This window comes from Panthera leo, chromosome E1, assembly GCF_018350215.1.
Source record: "Panthera leo isolate Ple1 chromosome E1, P.leo_Ple1_pat1.1, whole genome shotgun sequence".
In the NCBI taxonomy this organism is placed as follows: domain Eukaryota; kingdom Metazoa; phylum Chordata; class Mammalia; order Carnivora; family Felidae; genus Panthera; species Panthera leo.
Window position 1 is genome coordinate 57,419,441 of NC_056692.1, and position 15,481 is coordinate 57,434,921.

The following is a 15,481-nucleotide window of genomic DNA, read 5'->3' on the forward strand; positions in this document are numbered from 1 at the left end:
CTGTGTCGGGCCCCGGGCTGACAGTGCAGAGCCTGCTTGGGATTCTCCCTCTCCCTCTCTCTGCCCCTCCCCTTCTCTCTCCTTGTCTCTCAAAATAAATAAAGAAACAAGAAGAATTTTGGTCTCTTCATCAACTAAAAACCATTTGCAGACAGACCTCACTGTCTACCCTGCACGGGGGCGGGGGGTGGGAGGTGGGTACTGGCTGAAGTACTTTGTAAAACTCCACGCACTGGAAGGATTTGGGGAAGACATTTCTCCTTTTAAAAACGCTCTGCCTCACAGGAGGCTTAAACCGCAGCACGGTCAGGGGACCACGAATCTTGGCCGCTTTCTGCCTTTTTTTTTAAACTACTACGCAACAGCGGAACCGCTCGTTGACGACTTTCTTCCAGGATCTTAACTGTTTTCTCTCGACAGGCATACCAACGTTTACAAATCCAGCAGCAGATGCTACAGGCTCAGCGCAGCGTTTCCGGACCCGTGAGACAACAGGAACAGCAAGTAGGTGCCACCCGGAGGGCACAGCCGGACTCGCGGGCTCCCGTCTTCCCCGATCGGAAGACGCCAGGTGGCCGGCCGTTCCACCGTCGTTGACTTTCCGCCCGCCGGGCCGCCCCTGTTAGCGGTGCCGCGGTCCCCTGGGTTTGGGAGGAGGAGACCGGACGCCCCGGGTCTGCGGACAAGCGAGGGGCGCCACCTGGGGACCCCTTCGAATCCGCGTCTCTGCCACCAGGTCGCGCGCACAATCACTAACCTGCAACAGCAGATCCAGCAGCACCAGCGCCAGCTGGCCCAGGCCCTGCTCGTGAAGCCGCCGCCGCCCCCGCCGCACCTGTCTCTGCACCCCTCTGCAGGCAAATCGGCCATGGACAGCTTCCCCCCTCACCCCCAGGCCCCCGGCCTGCCTGACCTGCAGACCAAAGAGCCGCAGTCTTCACCCGGCACCTTTGCTCCCTACCCTCTCGGTGAGTCCCCGGCGTGGCCGCTCGGCGCTGGGTCCCGGGCCCGCTCGGTGGGGGAGCGGCGCCGGCTGTGCCGCAGAGCAGGGTCTCGCCGCGGCCGCGGATACCTTTAAGCATAAAATCTTTGAAGGCCGTCCCGGTGGAAGCCCCAGAATTCCCGCACTTCCGCTGTTGAACCAGTTCTATCCCCGGTTTCCTCCTCTTTAGCAGCCGCCGTCCTCCACCCTGACCGCAGGGTGAGTCTCTAACAGTTTTGCTGGTAAAGGCGTTCAGGTTTTTACAAATTGGGCACTTCTTGGAAAGCCATGGTTGTCCCTACGCGTCCTGTGGTGTGGAAAGGGGTTCGTGTCATCCACCCAATCCCCATGCACGTGTTGACCCGTTCGTTCGCCTGCAGGAGGCGTGCTCGTGAAACCCACAGGTGAACAGAAGGCAGGGGCCGCCCTCCGGGTCTCACAAGCTAGCCAGGGGGCACAGGTCACGTAACCGAAGGCCGTACCGAGGAAATGTCGCGGGGAGGCATCTGTCCGTAAATTGATGGCGCGTGAAACGTTTGCTAGAAGAAGCCAGAAACTGGTGAAAGCTCTCAGGTTCGTCTGTCAGGTGGCTGTTAGTCTGAGGCTACAGGACAAAGGCAATCAGTGACCCGGGAAATGCACATCCGAACGAGCAAAAGCCAGTTCGTGATACTGGATTTGCTCCCGGCCGATGGCGTCCCTTTCCATGACGCTACTCTCAAAAGAGCCATAAATCCCAATCGTGTGAGCACTGTCCACTTGACATACGATCGGTGTGGTGCGTCCTTAATATGAAACTGATGAATGCCCACTGTGATCATTCCACCCCTTCCTCACTGTCCCGCGCTCACAGCCTTTTATCGCACGGAGCTGGGTAGTCTGGTAGCCGAGGCCTGGCCCGGGAGCTGGCCCACCCACCACCAGGGCTGGCTCAGCGCTTCTTGTGTGGCTTGCCCGACTGCCCTCTGCCTCAGCTCCTCATCTAAAGTGGGGGATATGGGGGCGCCTGGATGACTCAGTCGGTTAAGTGTCCAACTCCTGATTTCGGCTCGGGTCATGATCTCACGGTTTGTGAGATCCAGCCCCACGTCGGGCTCTGCACTGACAGTGTGGAGCTTCCTTGGGATTCTCTCTCTCTCTCTCTCTCTCTCTCTCTCTCTGCCCCTCCCACGCTCTCTCTCTCAAAATAAATAAGTAAACTTAAAAAAAAAAAAAAGAAAGATCCTTTTCCTCCACTCCTCACCCCCAGCACACAGCTGCACACCCCTGCTCTCTCTCAAAAATCAACTTTAAAAAAATAAAGTAGGGATACTTCCCTCCTGGGGTCCTTTAAAGATTAAGTGAGTTAATACATGAAGTTCTCAGGACAGTGCCCAGCATGCAACAAGCCCGTCTGGAATGTGAGCCGGACAGAGGCACGTCTGGTTCAGGAACTGTTAACTTCACAACCAAACTCCACTCTGTCTGGTATCCCAGAATGCTTCAGCTTCAGCCTCCTAGTGTCCATGTGGCCTCTTCTTTTTGGGGAACAAAGTACGTCAGTCTTCACTCTTACAGATTCTTTCTCAGGGCAAATGAAAGAATTAGTACAGTGAATCTTCAAAATGAGATGAAAAATGATTTTGATAATCTTGTATAAAGTTGCCTATCCGGTTGGTTCTTGGCGTTTTTCTTCAGCGGTTGTATTTCCATCCACCTTCCTTCCCCCATCCACAGCGTCTCCTCGCTCCAGTGTTTGCTGACTGCTGGAATCTGTCGTCCACACGGGAAGATCGGGCGTAGAGTAACAAAAACTAACCTTCCCGGACAGCGCTTCGGAGGAGGGAGGGCACGTGCTCACCTCGTGGGGAAGGAGAAACCGGAGCAGGGTCTCCGCTTGGGTCTCAGAGGAGCGGGGACTTCAGTGAGGAGGAAGGGGCGCGTCCCGGGCGGTCACGCTGACTCGTGGGGCGTCCACGAGTGAGCGGGCATCCCCTCGGCCGACTAGATCTGTGCAAAGTGAGGGTGGCCTTCCGGCAGCCCCTGACGCACACAGGGGTTTTCTTCCATCCACAAAGTGTGTGCGTGTGTGTGTGCTAATTGCCAAAATTTCAAAATCGGAGGTTTTTAAATAAAGGTGACTTCTGGCTTCTCTTCAAGTGGCTCCACTGGGTCTGCCCGCCCCATGGCTGCCACTGGCTGGCACCAGCGGCAGGCACTTCAGGCGGGACGAGCCCTGTAGGGTTCGTCACCCTCCCCAGCGGGCCCGCCTCACGCCCACCTGGCTCCCGTAGGCATGTGAGTTTGCAGACGCTGATTTCGAGTTAAAACTAGAGGCGTTCGATACCTTGCTTGAGAGTCGAGGTTCACTTCTGCCTGGTCTGGGAAGGAAACGGTCTGTACGCACTGGGATGCGCTTCTGTTGGCTGTCCTCTCCCAGCCGCGCGTTCAGTCCGGCCCATAACGGGTGCCCCCGTCGGGGGCTCTTCACTGCGGCCTCGTTGCCATCCTCCTCACCTCTCTTTATTAACCTGGCACAGCGCGGCCACACCCGACCGCACGTGCTCTTGGCTCTACGGAAAAACCCAGAATGGGCATGCCTTTCCAGCTGGGGGCACGTGGCGGCCCCACACTCTCAAACGGGCCGGGTCCTTAAAGGGATTTGGTGTTTAGTTCCTCACCTCCTGAAGGGCAGACTTCTGTAGAGCAAGGTCACTAAAAGTGGAATTGAATCATCCCTACCAGCCTTGTTCTAGGTGGTCCTTTAGAGCCCCATCTAGAACTCCGAAAGAGCTGTCCTGATCCGGGGAGCTTCCCTAAGATTGTCCTAGTCGTCTGGACGCGTCCTGTCTCTCAGTGGGCTCTGAGGAGCTCCAGGACCATGTCCAGCTCTGAAATGAGCCAAGTGGACAGAGTCATTGGTCTTACTTAATCAGAGACTGTTCGTTTCCACTTCACCTTAATTCAGGAATAACGTTCCTGGAAGTAGATGTTGTTAGAAAGACAAATAGCTTTTCTCTCCACCAGCATTAAAAGTTGAAGTATTTGGCTACGAGTTGAGACTCGGATGGGTTCTCCAGGAGGGCGTTAGAAGGTAGTGAAATTTAGAGGACGAGCAGGCACATCCTAACAGCGTTTTTATTTTTAGCTGGACTGAACCCAAACATGAATGTCAGCAGCATGGACATGACTGGCGGTTTGTCAGTGAAGGACCCGTCTCAGTCCCAGTCCCGCCTCCCTCAGTGGACACACCCCAACCCGATGGACAACCTGCCCGGTGCTGCTCCTCCCCTCGACCAGAACCCCAGCAAGCATGGTACGTCCGAGCCGGTGCCCCCGCCGGCCGTCCGGTTGCAGAGCGTGCTTGTTTTCTCACTCACGCTGCAGCTCTTTCCTGAGAATTCCTTTAGAACGGAATACTCCGTCCGTGGGTGCGTAAGACCCCAGCCGGTCTGCAGTCAGGCCTCCTGAAACCCCAGCCGCCACCCGCTCGCCACAAACCCAGTCGTTGAAGATGCCCCAGAGCAGTGAGAATGTGGACCGTAGCCTAAATATTTGTTTAGTTTTATCTGTATCCTTCAGGAAGAAAACTTGTCTATCTACCGAGAAAAATTTTTTTCAATAAAATAAAACACAGTAGACTTCCAACTTGACAAACTTCATGGTTCTTAAAGGATTTTGGTCTTGGGGCGCCTGGGTGGCTCAGTCGGTGAAGCGTCCGACTTCGGCTCAGGTTATGATCTTACGGTTTGTGAGTTCGAGCCCCGCATCGGGCTCTGTGCTGACAGTTCCTTTGGGTTCTGTGTCTCCCTCTGTCTCTCTGCCCCTCCCCTGCTTGCTCTCTCTCTTTTTCTCTCTCTCTCTCAAAAAAGGAATAAACATTAAAAAAAAATTTTTTTTTTTTTATAAAGAATTTCGGTCTTGGGGCACCTGGCTGGCTCAGTTGATGGAGCCTACAGCTCTTAATTCTTTTTTTTTACATTTATTTATTTTTGATAGAGAGACAGAGCACGAGCGGGGGAGGGGAAGAGAGAGACAAAGACACAGGATCCAAAGCAGGCCCCAGGCTCCGAGCTGTCAGCACAGAGCCCGACACGGGGCTCAAACTCCCAAACCGCGAGATCATGACCTGAGCCGGAGTCTGATGCTTAACCCACTGAGCCACCCAGGCGCCCCTGGAGCCTACAGCTCTTGATCTCAGGGTTGTGGCTTCAAGCCCCACGGTGGATGTAGAGATTACTTAAAAATAAAATCTTTAGGGGCACCCGTGTGGCGCAGTCGGTTGAGCATCCAACGTCAGCTCAGGTCATGATCTCATGGTTCGGGAGTTCAAGCCCCACGTCGGGCTCGCTGCTGTCAGCGCAGAGCCCGCTTCAGATCTATCTTCTGTCCCTGCCTCTTTTTGTCCCTCCCCGCCTTGCGCTGTCTCAAAACTAAGTAAAATAAAATGAATTTTCAAAATGAGAATTGTAAAATAAAAACCTTAAAAAAACAAAACAATTTCAGTCTTTCACAGACGCACCAACCGAAATAGTCGCTTATCCTTAGAGAGTGCTGGACAAATCGAGTGTGCTTGTTCCTGTACCTCTGAAAGGGACAGGGCCCGGCGCCCAGCCGCGAGGGCTCAGAGGCCCAAGAACGCCCTGTTCACCGGGCTCTTTGCTTCCCGCTGTCCTCACAGGTGCTATCCCCGGAGGCCTGAGCATCGGGCCTCCGGCTAAGTCCTCCATTGACGACTCCTATGGCCGGTACGATTTAATCCAGAACAGTGAGTCACCAGCCAGTCCTCCGGTAGCTGTTCCCCACAGCTGGTCACGTGCCAAATCTGACAGTGATAAAATCTCGAATGGCTCCAGCATCAACTGGCCCCCAGGTAAGAGCGCACGAGGCCTGCGTGCAGTGGCGGAGCAGAACCGCCTCAAGCCCCGGGAGAGCGACTCCGCCCCGAGGAGCCGGGATCTGAGCCAAGAGTCCTGGAGGCGTGAGCTCCTGCTTTGGCTTTGCCACTGGAAATCCAGATTCGGGAAGTGGTTAGCCCCCGGCGCTTTCCTGAAGCCCCTTAGTTCAGTGGAAGGAGGATGGGCGCTGGGTTGCGTCCGGTCCAACGGTTGCTAGACTTCACACCTTCCGAACGCCCTCTGAACGGGGCAGCTACGGTACCTGCTTCTAGCCGGTTCCCGAGGATTGATGATTCCCTGGAAGAAAGTCTAGGATGTGTCTCCTGTTTTGACTCATAGATTATAAGAATTTGCATAAATTCTCGTGAGGCGACGTGAAGGTGCTGTGATTCTCACGTGTCTTGATTTCCATTTCGTTTGGCATTTTCCAGAATTCCATCCTGGAGTCCCGTGGAAAGGACTTCAGAACATAGACCCTGAGAACGACCCCGACGTCACTCCTGGAAGTGTCCCCACCGGGCCCACCATCAATACCACCATACAGGACGTCAACCGCTACCTCCTCAAGAGTGGAGGTGAGGTGTCGGGTGCCGTGCGGGCCGTGAGGCAGGGATGCTGGGAGACGCGTTTATGTGCACTTCTCCCCACCCGGAGGTAGTGCTGAAGGTGAAAACGGAGCCCGATTTCGACCAAGTGGGCTCCCTGGACTTATTAACGCACCGTTTTAGAGCACTATGTCGTGAAATGCCGAATTAAGGATTAAGCCTTTTAGTGAAAAAGTTCCCACTTAGGATCTATTTAAACTGCAGGTGAATTGACCCCTTACTGCCCTATCTCCGTCCACTTCCTTCCACGAAGTCTGGTAAAAAGACTAAAACCCGCCCCCCAGCACCATGTTCCCAGCAGAACTCAGGATGCTAGATTTTGGCACGCCCTGTGTCAGACGTTAGGATCCAGCAGGAGGAAGTGAGGAGCTGGCTGTGAAGTTCAAATCGTAAGTGTAGCTTCCGGGCGTGGTGCCGAGAAGGGCAGACGGCGCAGCTCCGGTGAAGTCGTGGCGTCACCGTCAGAATGGTGTGTGGGAATAGCCGGGCTGCCGTGGGTGCTCGTCCCCAATGAGGCCCCTCGGGTCGTTCCCAGAACGTTAATTCAGTTTTCCTGCCGTGGGTGAGACTGTGGGAGAGGTGCAGTTCTTTTCAGCGGTTCCTTAAAGTGATGGGCTTCTAGGCGTTTCTGTGGTTTGGGTAGAAAACCAGAAGTTCAGATCCCTCTGTTCAGGGCTGTGCATCCCTCGTGCCTCGATGCAGCTTCTGCTTAGACCCTGCCGTTGGGGACAGAGGAATGGTACAGGGGACACGAAATGGAGCCTGTGTGAGACGGCAGGGGACAAGGGAGAGGCACAAGCCGGAAGTCAGACTCTGCTCTCACAGCTCGTCACCCTGAGTGTGCGGCAGGGCTGTGTCTGAGCAGGAATGGCCATCGGTGTATTTTGAGGCTCGTGGCAGGTGTGAAGAGGGAGCACTGACCCGGGTATTGAAAGACCTCAGAAGGAGTCGAGGTGGCTTGGTGTAGCACAGAGCTTCTGCCATTGCCCCGTGGGTCCTCCAGTGGTCCATTGGCCGCTGAACGGCCCTTGGAGCACCGCGGGCGACACATGAGTGTGACGTGACAAAGGTGCCCTGCAGAAGTAGGTAAATTCTGAGGACAGGGCTAAGCAGCCGTCCTCCAGTCCAGAGTGGCTGAGGCGGAGGCAGACAGAGGAAAATCTAGAAGCCTCAGAAGCGTCGGCATCAGGATAAGATGAGAAAACCGAACCTCCAACTCCGGGATAAAGAATCAGGCAGCCGTCCAACCTGGGCACCTCGGAGCTTCCCGTGATGTGACTTTGGGGGGCGACTTCAGGGGGTGGTCGGTGGACGTTTCGAGTCTCAGGCAGCTCCCGCCAGGCTCCCCCTGCACGCGCCAGAGGACCCTCTCCTCTGCTCCTGAGCCCCTCGTGGTTTGCTCTTTGGGAGAAGGGAACCTACAGAACTCCTCTGTGTGTAAATGGTTTGCATAGTCTGCCGCAGGGGGGACTGCCAGGGCCGGACCTGCTGAGCTGGTTCCGCCACCACCACCGCCACCCCAGGTGGGGCCCCAGGAAGGAAGGTCAGCCGGCGGAAGGAAATGTGGAAATGTGACAAGCCGATTGTGCTCATGTCCCCTCCCCGGTGGCGCTCGGTGCTCGAGCAGGTATTGTCACACGAGGGCAGCCAGCCCTCCAGCTCCCCACACGGCTCTCCACCGCACGCCCGTGGCATGAGGGAGCGGGCGCGGGAGCGGGAGCGGCACGGACGGGAGCCAGAAGACACACGGAGACATTTGGAGTCGGAACGGAGTGCTGGTCTTTAATGGCCAAATGGATCACCAAGAACTCGGAGGGTTTTTTTAGTTTTGTGGGTATCGTTTGAGGCGTGAACAGCTGGAGACTGCCCGCACTGCTAGTTTTCTCCTGCTTGGGGGGGAGTCAGTGTGACCCCTCCCCACGCAGGGCGCTGTTCTCGACACCCTGCCGGTGAGGCTCTTCTCTCGGGCCCTGACGCCCCGCGTACCCTCGGCGGCCCGCCCTGGCTGCGGTCCCGGCCGCGCGTCGCTCACGCTGTCGGCCTCCCGCCAAAGCCCCCTTGGGAGACCCCCTCCTGGTTGCCGGCGCGGTCACGCCGCTGGGCAGCCTCTGAGCACCTCCTCTGCTCCTGCAGGGTCCTCCCCACCGTCATCTCAGAGTGCCGCGCTGCCTTCCTCGAGTGCCTGGCCGCTCAGTGCCTCCGGCTACGGTCGCTCCTTCAGCAGCATCGCACCGGCGCCTAGCATTGCAGGTACGCCCCCGCTCTCCCCAGGCGGCACCGGCCGTCCCTGCCGTCCCTGCCGTCCCTGCCGTCCCTGCCACTTGCCCGCTCGCTCCAGACACCCCAGGGCGCGCCATGGGGTGTGGCCAAAGGCGGGGAAGGCGGGGCCCGGGCACCTCCGCCCCCTTCCATGTGCGGTGGGCACGGGAACATGGCCTCTGCGGGGTTGTCGCAAAGGGCACGTGGTTGTGGGACGCGGCACACCTGTCACCTAAATGTACCTCCACCCGCCCTCCCCCGCAGCTGCAGGACAGGGGGTGCACGGGGATTAGGGACACACAGGCGCAGCCGCTCAGACTTTGCCGTTACCTCTGCCATCACGGATGGAGGAGACGAGAGCGGGTCCCGTCAAGTGTGGCCGCTTCTCGTCACTCGGATAAGCGCAGCGCCTGGATTATTTCTCTGTTACCCTAGACGCTTACGTCTTTGAAGTGAGCAGTTTCCTTCTAGGCTTACAGGAGAATTGAGAATTGTCTGCCATAAAAACCTCAGGAGAATTTGTATCTGAAAACTTTAAGACAAGGCTATAACGAGATGTGGGTACACACGCTCACGGAATGTGTATCAGGTTTGTGAATAGAAAACTTACATGAGGAAGGTTTATTGCTTATAAACGTCTTCAAGTACGCTTCTGTATTCCTTCAAACCTTGTCGTCCAGACTTAGTTAAACTTATTTAAACCAGCGCCATAGGAATTCTTTTTGGTACTCGTACCTGAGGAAAAAAGTAGTTTTGGTATTATTTAGCATTTTTTCCCCTCACTCCGAAGTCTGTTTCTTCACTTTTTCAACTTTGATCCCAATGTAACAAACGTACAGTCTTCTGTTAGTTCCCGGTGCACAATACAGTGATTCAACATACGGTTTAGCGTCTTATGAAAAAGCGTCCGGATTACTCTCTTCCTTCTAATGCTTATTCTTTCTGACGTTTACAGAGATGTGTGTAGACCTTTAATGCTTCCAAAATCACTTAGCTGAAGAAAAGGGGCAGAATCAAATCATTTTCTCTGTATGAGGCAGTTTTTAGGGCATTTTTGTTTTTCTCATCAAGGACACCTTTGCTAAGATTAGCGTTTGTTTGTTTGTTTGAAGTCACAGTCAATGCCAGTAGGCAGGGGCGGAGGGGAGCTGCACACACAGTCCATATCGGCCTGGTCACTGCCATGCTGTGCAGGGACCACGGCGACGCGACGACTGTGCCACCAGCACTTCCTGTCCTTGCCACACTGGGCGAGTGAGGCAGGCCCGGCCCTCGTCCGGGTGTCCGCACATCGCAGCCGAGCCCTGGGTGCGGGAGAAGCTGGGGCCGGGAGTCATTGCCAGTTTGGTTTTTTCTCCCGGAGAGCCTTAAAACACCCTTCCCCCAGCTGAGGTTCTAAGATGCCGAACACTCGGCCGCCAGCACCGGGGGGGCCGCAAGCATCCGTGTGCGCAGTGCGGCCCTGCCAGCGGGTCTCGAAGCTGTGGGCGGTCAGGGCAGAGCCCTGGAAAGGGGCTGGTGCCTAAAGACGTAGCTTGAAGGATCTGCAGGTTAGGCTTTTGACCTCAATTAGTTTGTTACGTTACGAGCTCGTCCCAGTGGAATATGTTGGTAAATTAGCCTTAACATTGAACTACAGAAATGCCATTTTTTGGTGGCAAATCTGGTTCTGGCACATTTTGCGAATTAGTGTGAGAGCCGGCGGGGTCTCTGCTGGGCACAGGCCGCCTGTGTTTCCGGGCAGAGATTCAAGAGCGAGCACACCCCGTGGTTCTCGGGTGGGGGTGCCTTAACTTGCTGTTCCTTGCTCGTGATGCTTCTGCCGGCGCCCGAGAGCACTTCGTGCGGTGCCCCACACCCTACGGTGACTTTTCTTCTCTGTCTCAAGAATGCCTGTGCTCCGTGTCTCTGCCTTTCTAGGTAAACTGTCAGACATTAAATCGACGTGGTCCTCTGGCCCTGCCTCCCACACTCAAGCCTCTCTGTCTCACGAACTGTGGAAGGTGCCCAGAAACACTACTGCACCCACGAGGCCGCCTCCAGGGTTAACCAATCCCAAGCCTTCCTCCACCTGGGGAGCCAGCCCCCTCGGCTGGACCAGCTCTTACTCCTCGGGTACGAATCCGTCCTCTGTGCAAGTGGGGTGGGGGTGGGGGAGCACGGGGGCTGTGCACCTGCTCCACTTACCCTTCAGGGAACGTGCCTGTCGCGTTGTCCCGGGACCCCTTCACAAGGACTGCTGTGACCCCGCCCCCCAGGTCCCAGGGCGGGCTGCGGAGGAGGCACCCCAGACTCTTGGGGCGTGTCTGGGCCCGGCGCTCCGGCTGCCCTGATGTCGGCATCTGCCCTGGGCCCCGGCGGTCACGGCGCCCCTCGAGGGGCCTCGCTGGGCCCGGGGAGGAAGCCCGTTCGTGCACAAGGGGCTCCGTTGCCACTTGCATAGTTGCTTGTCCACAACATTTCTCTGGGGCAGGTGGCCTCCGGCGTGAGGCAGCTCCTGTATCCCGATGTGCCCTCCACCAGCTGTGCGGATGGGAGAAATGCATGCACTGGGAGTTTTTAAGAAGCTGAGATTAGAACCCACCGCAGATAGTTTGGAAATGGCTGTCGGCCCCTTGAGAGCAGCCCGGTGGGTCTGCGGTACTAACAAGGGGGATTTCAGAGTGTTGATTCCAAGGAGCATGGGGGCCGAGGAGGAGTCCCTCGTCACACCTGCCCCCAGGAGTCTGCAGGGATCGTGGGCTTGGGTTCCTCAGAGCAAAACGACGGCGTGGGTTTTCAAAGGTTGAGAAAGGCTTAGAGCACGTGGCGGCGCTCTGGGCCACCGAGTGTTGGCAAGACGAGAAGCCTCCGGAGGCCGTGCTGACTGCTCTTCCCTGGCTCGTGCAGGTTCCGCGTGGAGCACCGACACCTCAGGAAGGACAAGCAGCTGGCTCGTTCTCCGCAACCTCACGCCCCAGGTACAGGCGCTTGCCGTGGGGGTCACCGTGCGGGGACCCCGCCGCCTGCCGGTCTCTGTGCCGGGGGCCCTCGTGTTCCTGGTGAACTGTGTATTTTTCAGGCTTAAGGACTCTACCCTTTAGACAGTTGCTTGCCTTTAATTACAGCCCCTCGAGAGCGATTTGTCCTGTGCTCACCTTTTCTGGGGTCAGGGGCCACAAGGCCACCAGGACCACGGGCTCTGTGCGATGTGCCCTGGCTGGGGGTGGGCGGGGAGGCCAGAACCAAAATGGGGTCTTTTCTTTCTCCTGATTTACTTAACTTACAGTGAAAATTACATGGTAAGTTACAAGGCATAAAAGGTAAAACCATAAAGTCGTATAGGACAGACATTCGCCCAGTGTTTAGTACACAGGGTGACGTACATTTCCTTTGAAGAATGTCACGGAAGAAGCCCCAGGAAGCTCGTTACTGCCCCCTTTGCTTCCTCAATCAGATCGACGGCTCTACCCTACGGACGCTGTGTTTGCAGCACGGGCCTCTCGTCACATTCCACCTGAACCTGACCCAAGGCAACGCCGTGGTCCGCTACAGCTCCAAGGAGGAAGCCGCCAAGGCCCAGAAGTCCCTGCACATGTACGTCTCTCGGCCGCCGCTCGGCTGCCCAATGGCTGCGGCCCCGGCAGCGCTGGGTTTGGGGGTCGTAGGTATGTCTGGGGCTGCTGTGACAAAGCACGTGGGCACAGACGTCGATCGCCCCGGTTCTGTGGAGCACCCACACCTCAGGAAGGTGTCGCAGGCTCCGTTCCTTCCGAGGCTCCTCTCTTCGGCCTGCAGACGGCTGCCTTGTCCCCGTGTCCTCACGTGGTCGCCTCTGAGTCTGAGCGTGTGTGTCCTGATTGCCCGTTCTTAGAAGGACACAGTCATAGTGGATTAGGCCCCATCTTCATCCCCACTTTATTTTTTTCTTTTAATTTTATCTTCAGTGTCTTTATTTTTGAAGGAGAGAGAGAGACAGAGCATGAGCGGGGGAGGAGCAGAGAGAGAGGGAGACACGGAATTCGAAGCAGGCTCCAGGCTCTGAGCTGTCGGCACAGAGCCCGAACCCACAAACCGCGAGGTCATGACCTGGGCCGAGGTCGGACGCTTGGCCGACTGAGCCACCCGGGCGCCCCTCCTCCCCACTTGCAAGTCCCATCTCCCAGTACAGGCCCAGCCAAGGTGCTGGGGGTCAGGGCTCCAACAGAGGAATTTGGAGGGCCAGGCCCTAGCAGGTGTCCTGCTGCGGGGGTTGCTGTGGCCACACCCTCCACGAGGGAAAGCCCCTCCCCCCCAAGAGAGAGCAAGTAGGACACAGAAGGAAACGCTGTCCACGGGGGTAGCCCCAGGCGGGTGACGCATCCTAGCAGCCACCTCCCTCCCCCAATTACCGGATGCTCTTGATAAGACGTGTGAATGGACCTGCTCAGTGACGTCAGTGGAGCCGCAGGGCCCAGAAATTAGTCGTTCCCATTTTTAGCCCAGGATGTAAGTTAACAGATTCTAGATGATGCCCAAGTTGAGGGGCACCTTCACGTACCTCCTGAAGAATATGCCGTTACCGACACAGTATAGCTACTAAAGGTGTCAGATGAGGAAAGCAGCTCGTGACCTGGGGTTGGAAACAGTAGAAGCAAAACGCGAGCTGTGGGCTCTTTCCGGGTGACCTGTGACACCCCCAGCTGCGCTTTTTCCTGTGAAAGCAGCACGGGAAGCCAGGGAGGTGGGCACAGGAAGGCGCGGGGTTGTTCCACTCACGTGACTGCTGTCCTGCTCCTCCTTTCTGTTGGTTTTGAGGGTTTTGGTGGCTTTTTCGAGCTGTAGTTGGCATACGGCGCTGCGTCCGTTTAAGGTGCGCACGCGTGGATTTAACGCGTTCGTATCCTGCACGGGTGTGATCGCTGCGCGGCATTAGCTCACGCCTCCGCTGGCCCAGAATTACCGTTTCGTGTTTGTCGCGAGCACGTTGCAGATCTGCCCTCTTAGCAGCTCTGGCGTGTCGAGTGTGGCCAGTTGTCGTCAGCGCGCAGTGTGTTAGGTCCTCGGGACTCACTCATCTCCTAACTGGAAGTCCGTACCCTTGTGCCAACACCACCCCACTTCCCAGCCCTTGGCGACCCCCTTTCTACTCTGTCTGCCAGCGTGGATCTTTTAGACTCCGCACCCAAGCGAGATCACGCGGTATTTGTCTTTCCCTGACTTCCCTCCCTTCGCTTAAGGCCACCAGCGTCCGTGCGTGTTTGTCACAAATGGCGGGGTCTTCTTTCCCACAGCTGAGTGATATTCCATGGTGGGGGCAGGGGCTGTGAACCATCTTGCTCCGTTCATCCATTGACGGGCACTCAGGTTCTTTCCATATCTTGGTTACTTTGGACAATACTGCAGGAATGCTTTCCTTCGGATGTGTGGCCAGAAGTGAGATTGCCGGATCGTACGATTCTTCCGTTGTTAACTTTCTGAGAAACCTCTGTAGCGGCTGGACTAACTCACATTCGCCCAGCAGTACCGAAGGGCTCCCTATTCTCAGCATCCTTACCGACGGTTGTTATCTCTTGTCTCTTTGATGACAGCCATTCTGACAGGTGTGAGGTGATTTCTCATTGGGCTTTGATTTGCATTTCTCTGATGATGAGTGATGTGAATATTTTTGTGAATATTTTTCTCCATTCCGTAGTGTCTTTTCATTGGATTGACAGTTTCCTCTGCTGTGCAGAAGATTTTTAGTTTGATGCAGTCCTGCTTATTAACTTCTTTCTTCATTGCTTGTGCTTTTTTAAGTTTTGTTTATTTAAGTAATCTCTATACCCAACATGGGGCTCAGACTCACAACCTTGAGATCAAGAGTCGCACGCTCCACCGACTGAGTTAGCCGGCACCCCACGTGCTTTTAGTGTCATATCAAAAAATCATTGCCAGGGGGGCGCCTGGGTGGCTCACTTGGTTGAGCGTCTGACTCTTGATTTCGGCTCGGGTCATGATCTCACAGTTGGTGGCCTCGAGCCCCGTGTCCAGCTCTGCACTGACAGCACAGAGCCTTCTTGGGATTCTCTCGCCCGCTCTCTCTGCCCCTCTCCCCTGCTTGCACCCTTGCTCTTGCTCACTCTCTCTAAAATTAAAAAAAAAAAAAAAAAATCATTGCCAAGACCAACGTCAAGGAGCTTTTTTCCTGTGTGTTCTCCCAGGAGTTTTACAGTTCCAGAATCTTACGTTGAAGTCTTGAATCCATTTCAAGTTAATTTTTGTGAGTGGCGTGAGATAGGCGTCCACTTTTCCTTGTTCTGCACGTGTTTTCCAGTTTTTCCAGCACATTTGTTGAAGAGACTATCCTTTCCCCTTTCCCCACTGAGTACTCTTGATGCCCTGGCCAAATACTAATCGATTGTCTACGTGGGGATCTATTTCTGGCTTTCTGTTCTGTTCCACTGGTCTGTGTGTCTGTGTCTGTCTGGGTGGTGGTGGTGGTTGTTGTTGTTGTTGTTGATTGTTTTGGTTTTGTTACCATACTGATTTGAATACCGTAGCTTTGTAGTCTGGTTTGGAATCAGCAAGTGTGATGCCTCCTGCTGTGTTACTCTTTCTCAGAATTGCTTTGGCCATTTGGAGTCTTTCGTGGTTCCATACAAACTTGCATGAAGAATGCCACTGGAGTTTTTATAGGGACTACGGTAGAGACGGCGTCGAGTCGTCGGGACTTTTAATAGTGTTGATTCTTCTGATGCGAGAACGAACGCAGGACATCCTTCCATTTGTACTTTCTTCGGTTTCTTAGAATTATTTTC

The 15,481-nt window shown here is 55.5% G+C and overlaps 1 protein-coding gene across 1 annotated transcript in view; it reads left to right on the forward strand.

Moving 5' to 3' along the window:
• TNRC6C (trinucleotide repeat containing adaptor 6C) overlaps positions 1–15,481 on the forward strand; it is a 95,926-nt gene that overhangs the window by 77,443 nt on the left and 3,002 nt on the right. Inside the window, 9 exon segments of the mRNA XM_042915890.1 lie at positions 421–504; positions 737–968; positions 4,110–4,277; positions 5,643–5,834; positions 6,291–6,434; positions 8,598–8,714; positions 10,644–10,838; positions 11,613–11,683; positions 12,160–12,299. Of these exon segments, the coding sequence (XP_042771824.1) occupies positions 421–504; positions 737–968; positions 4,110–4,277; positions 5,643–5,834; positions 6,291–6,434; positions 8,598–8,714; positions 10,644–10,838; positions 11,613–11,683; positions 12,160–12,299 (1,343 nt within the window).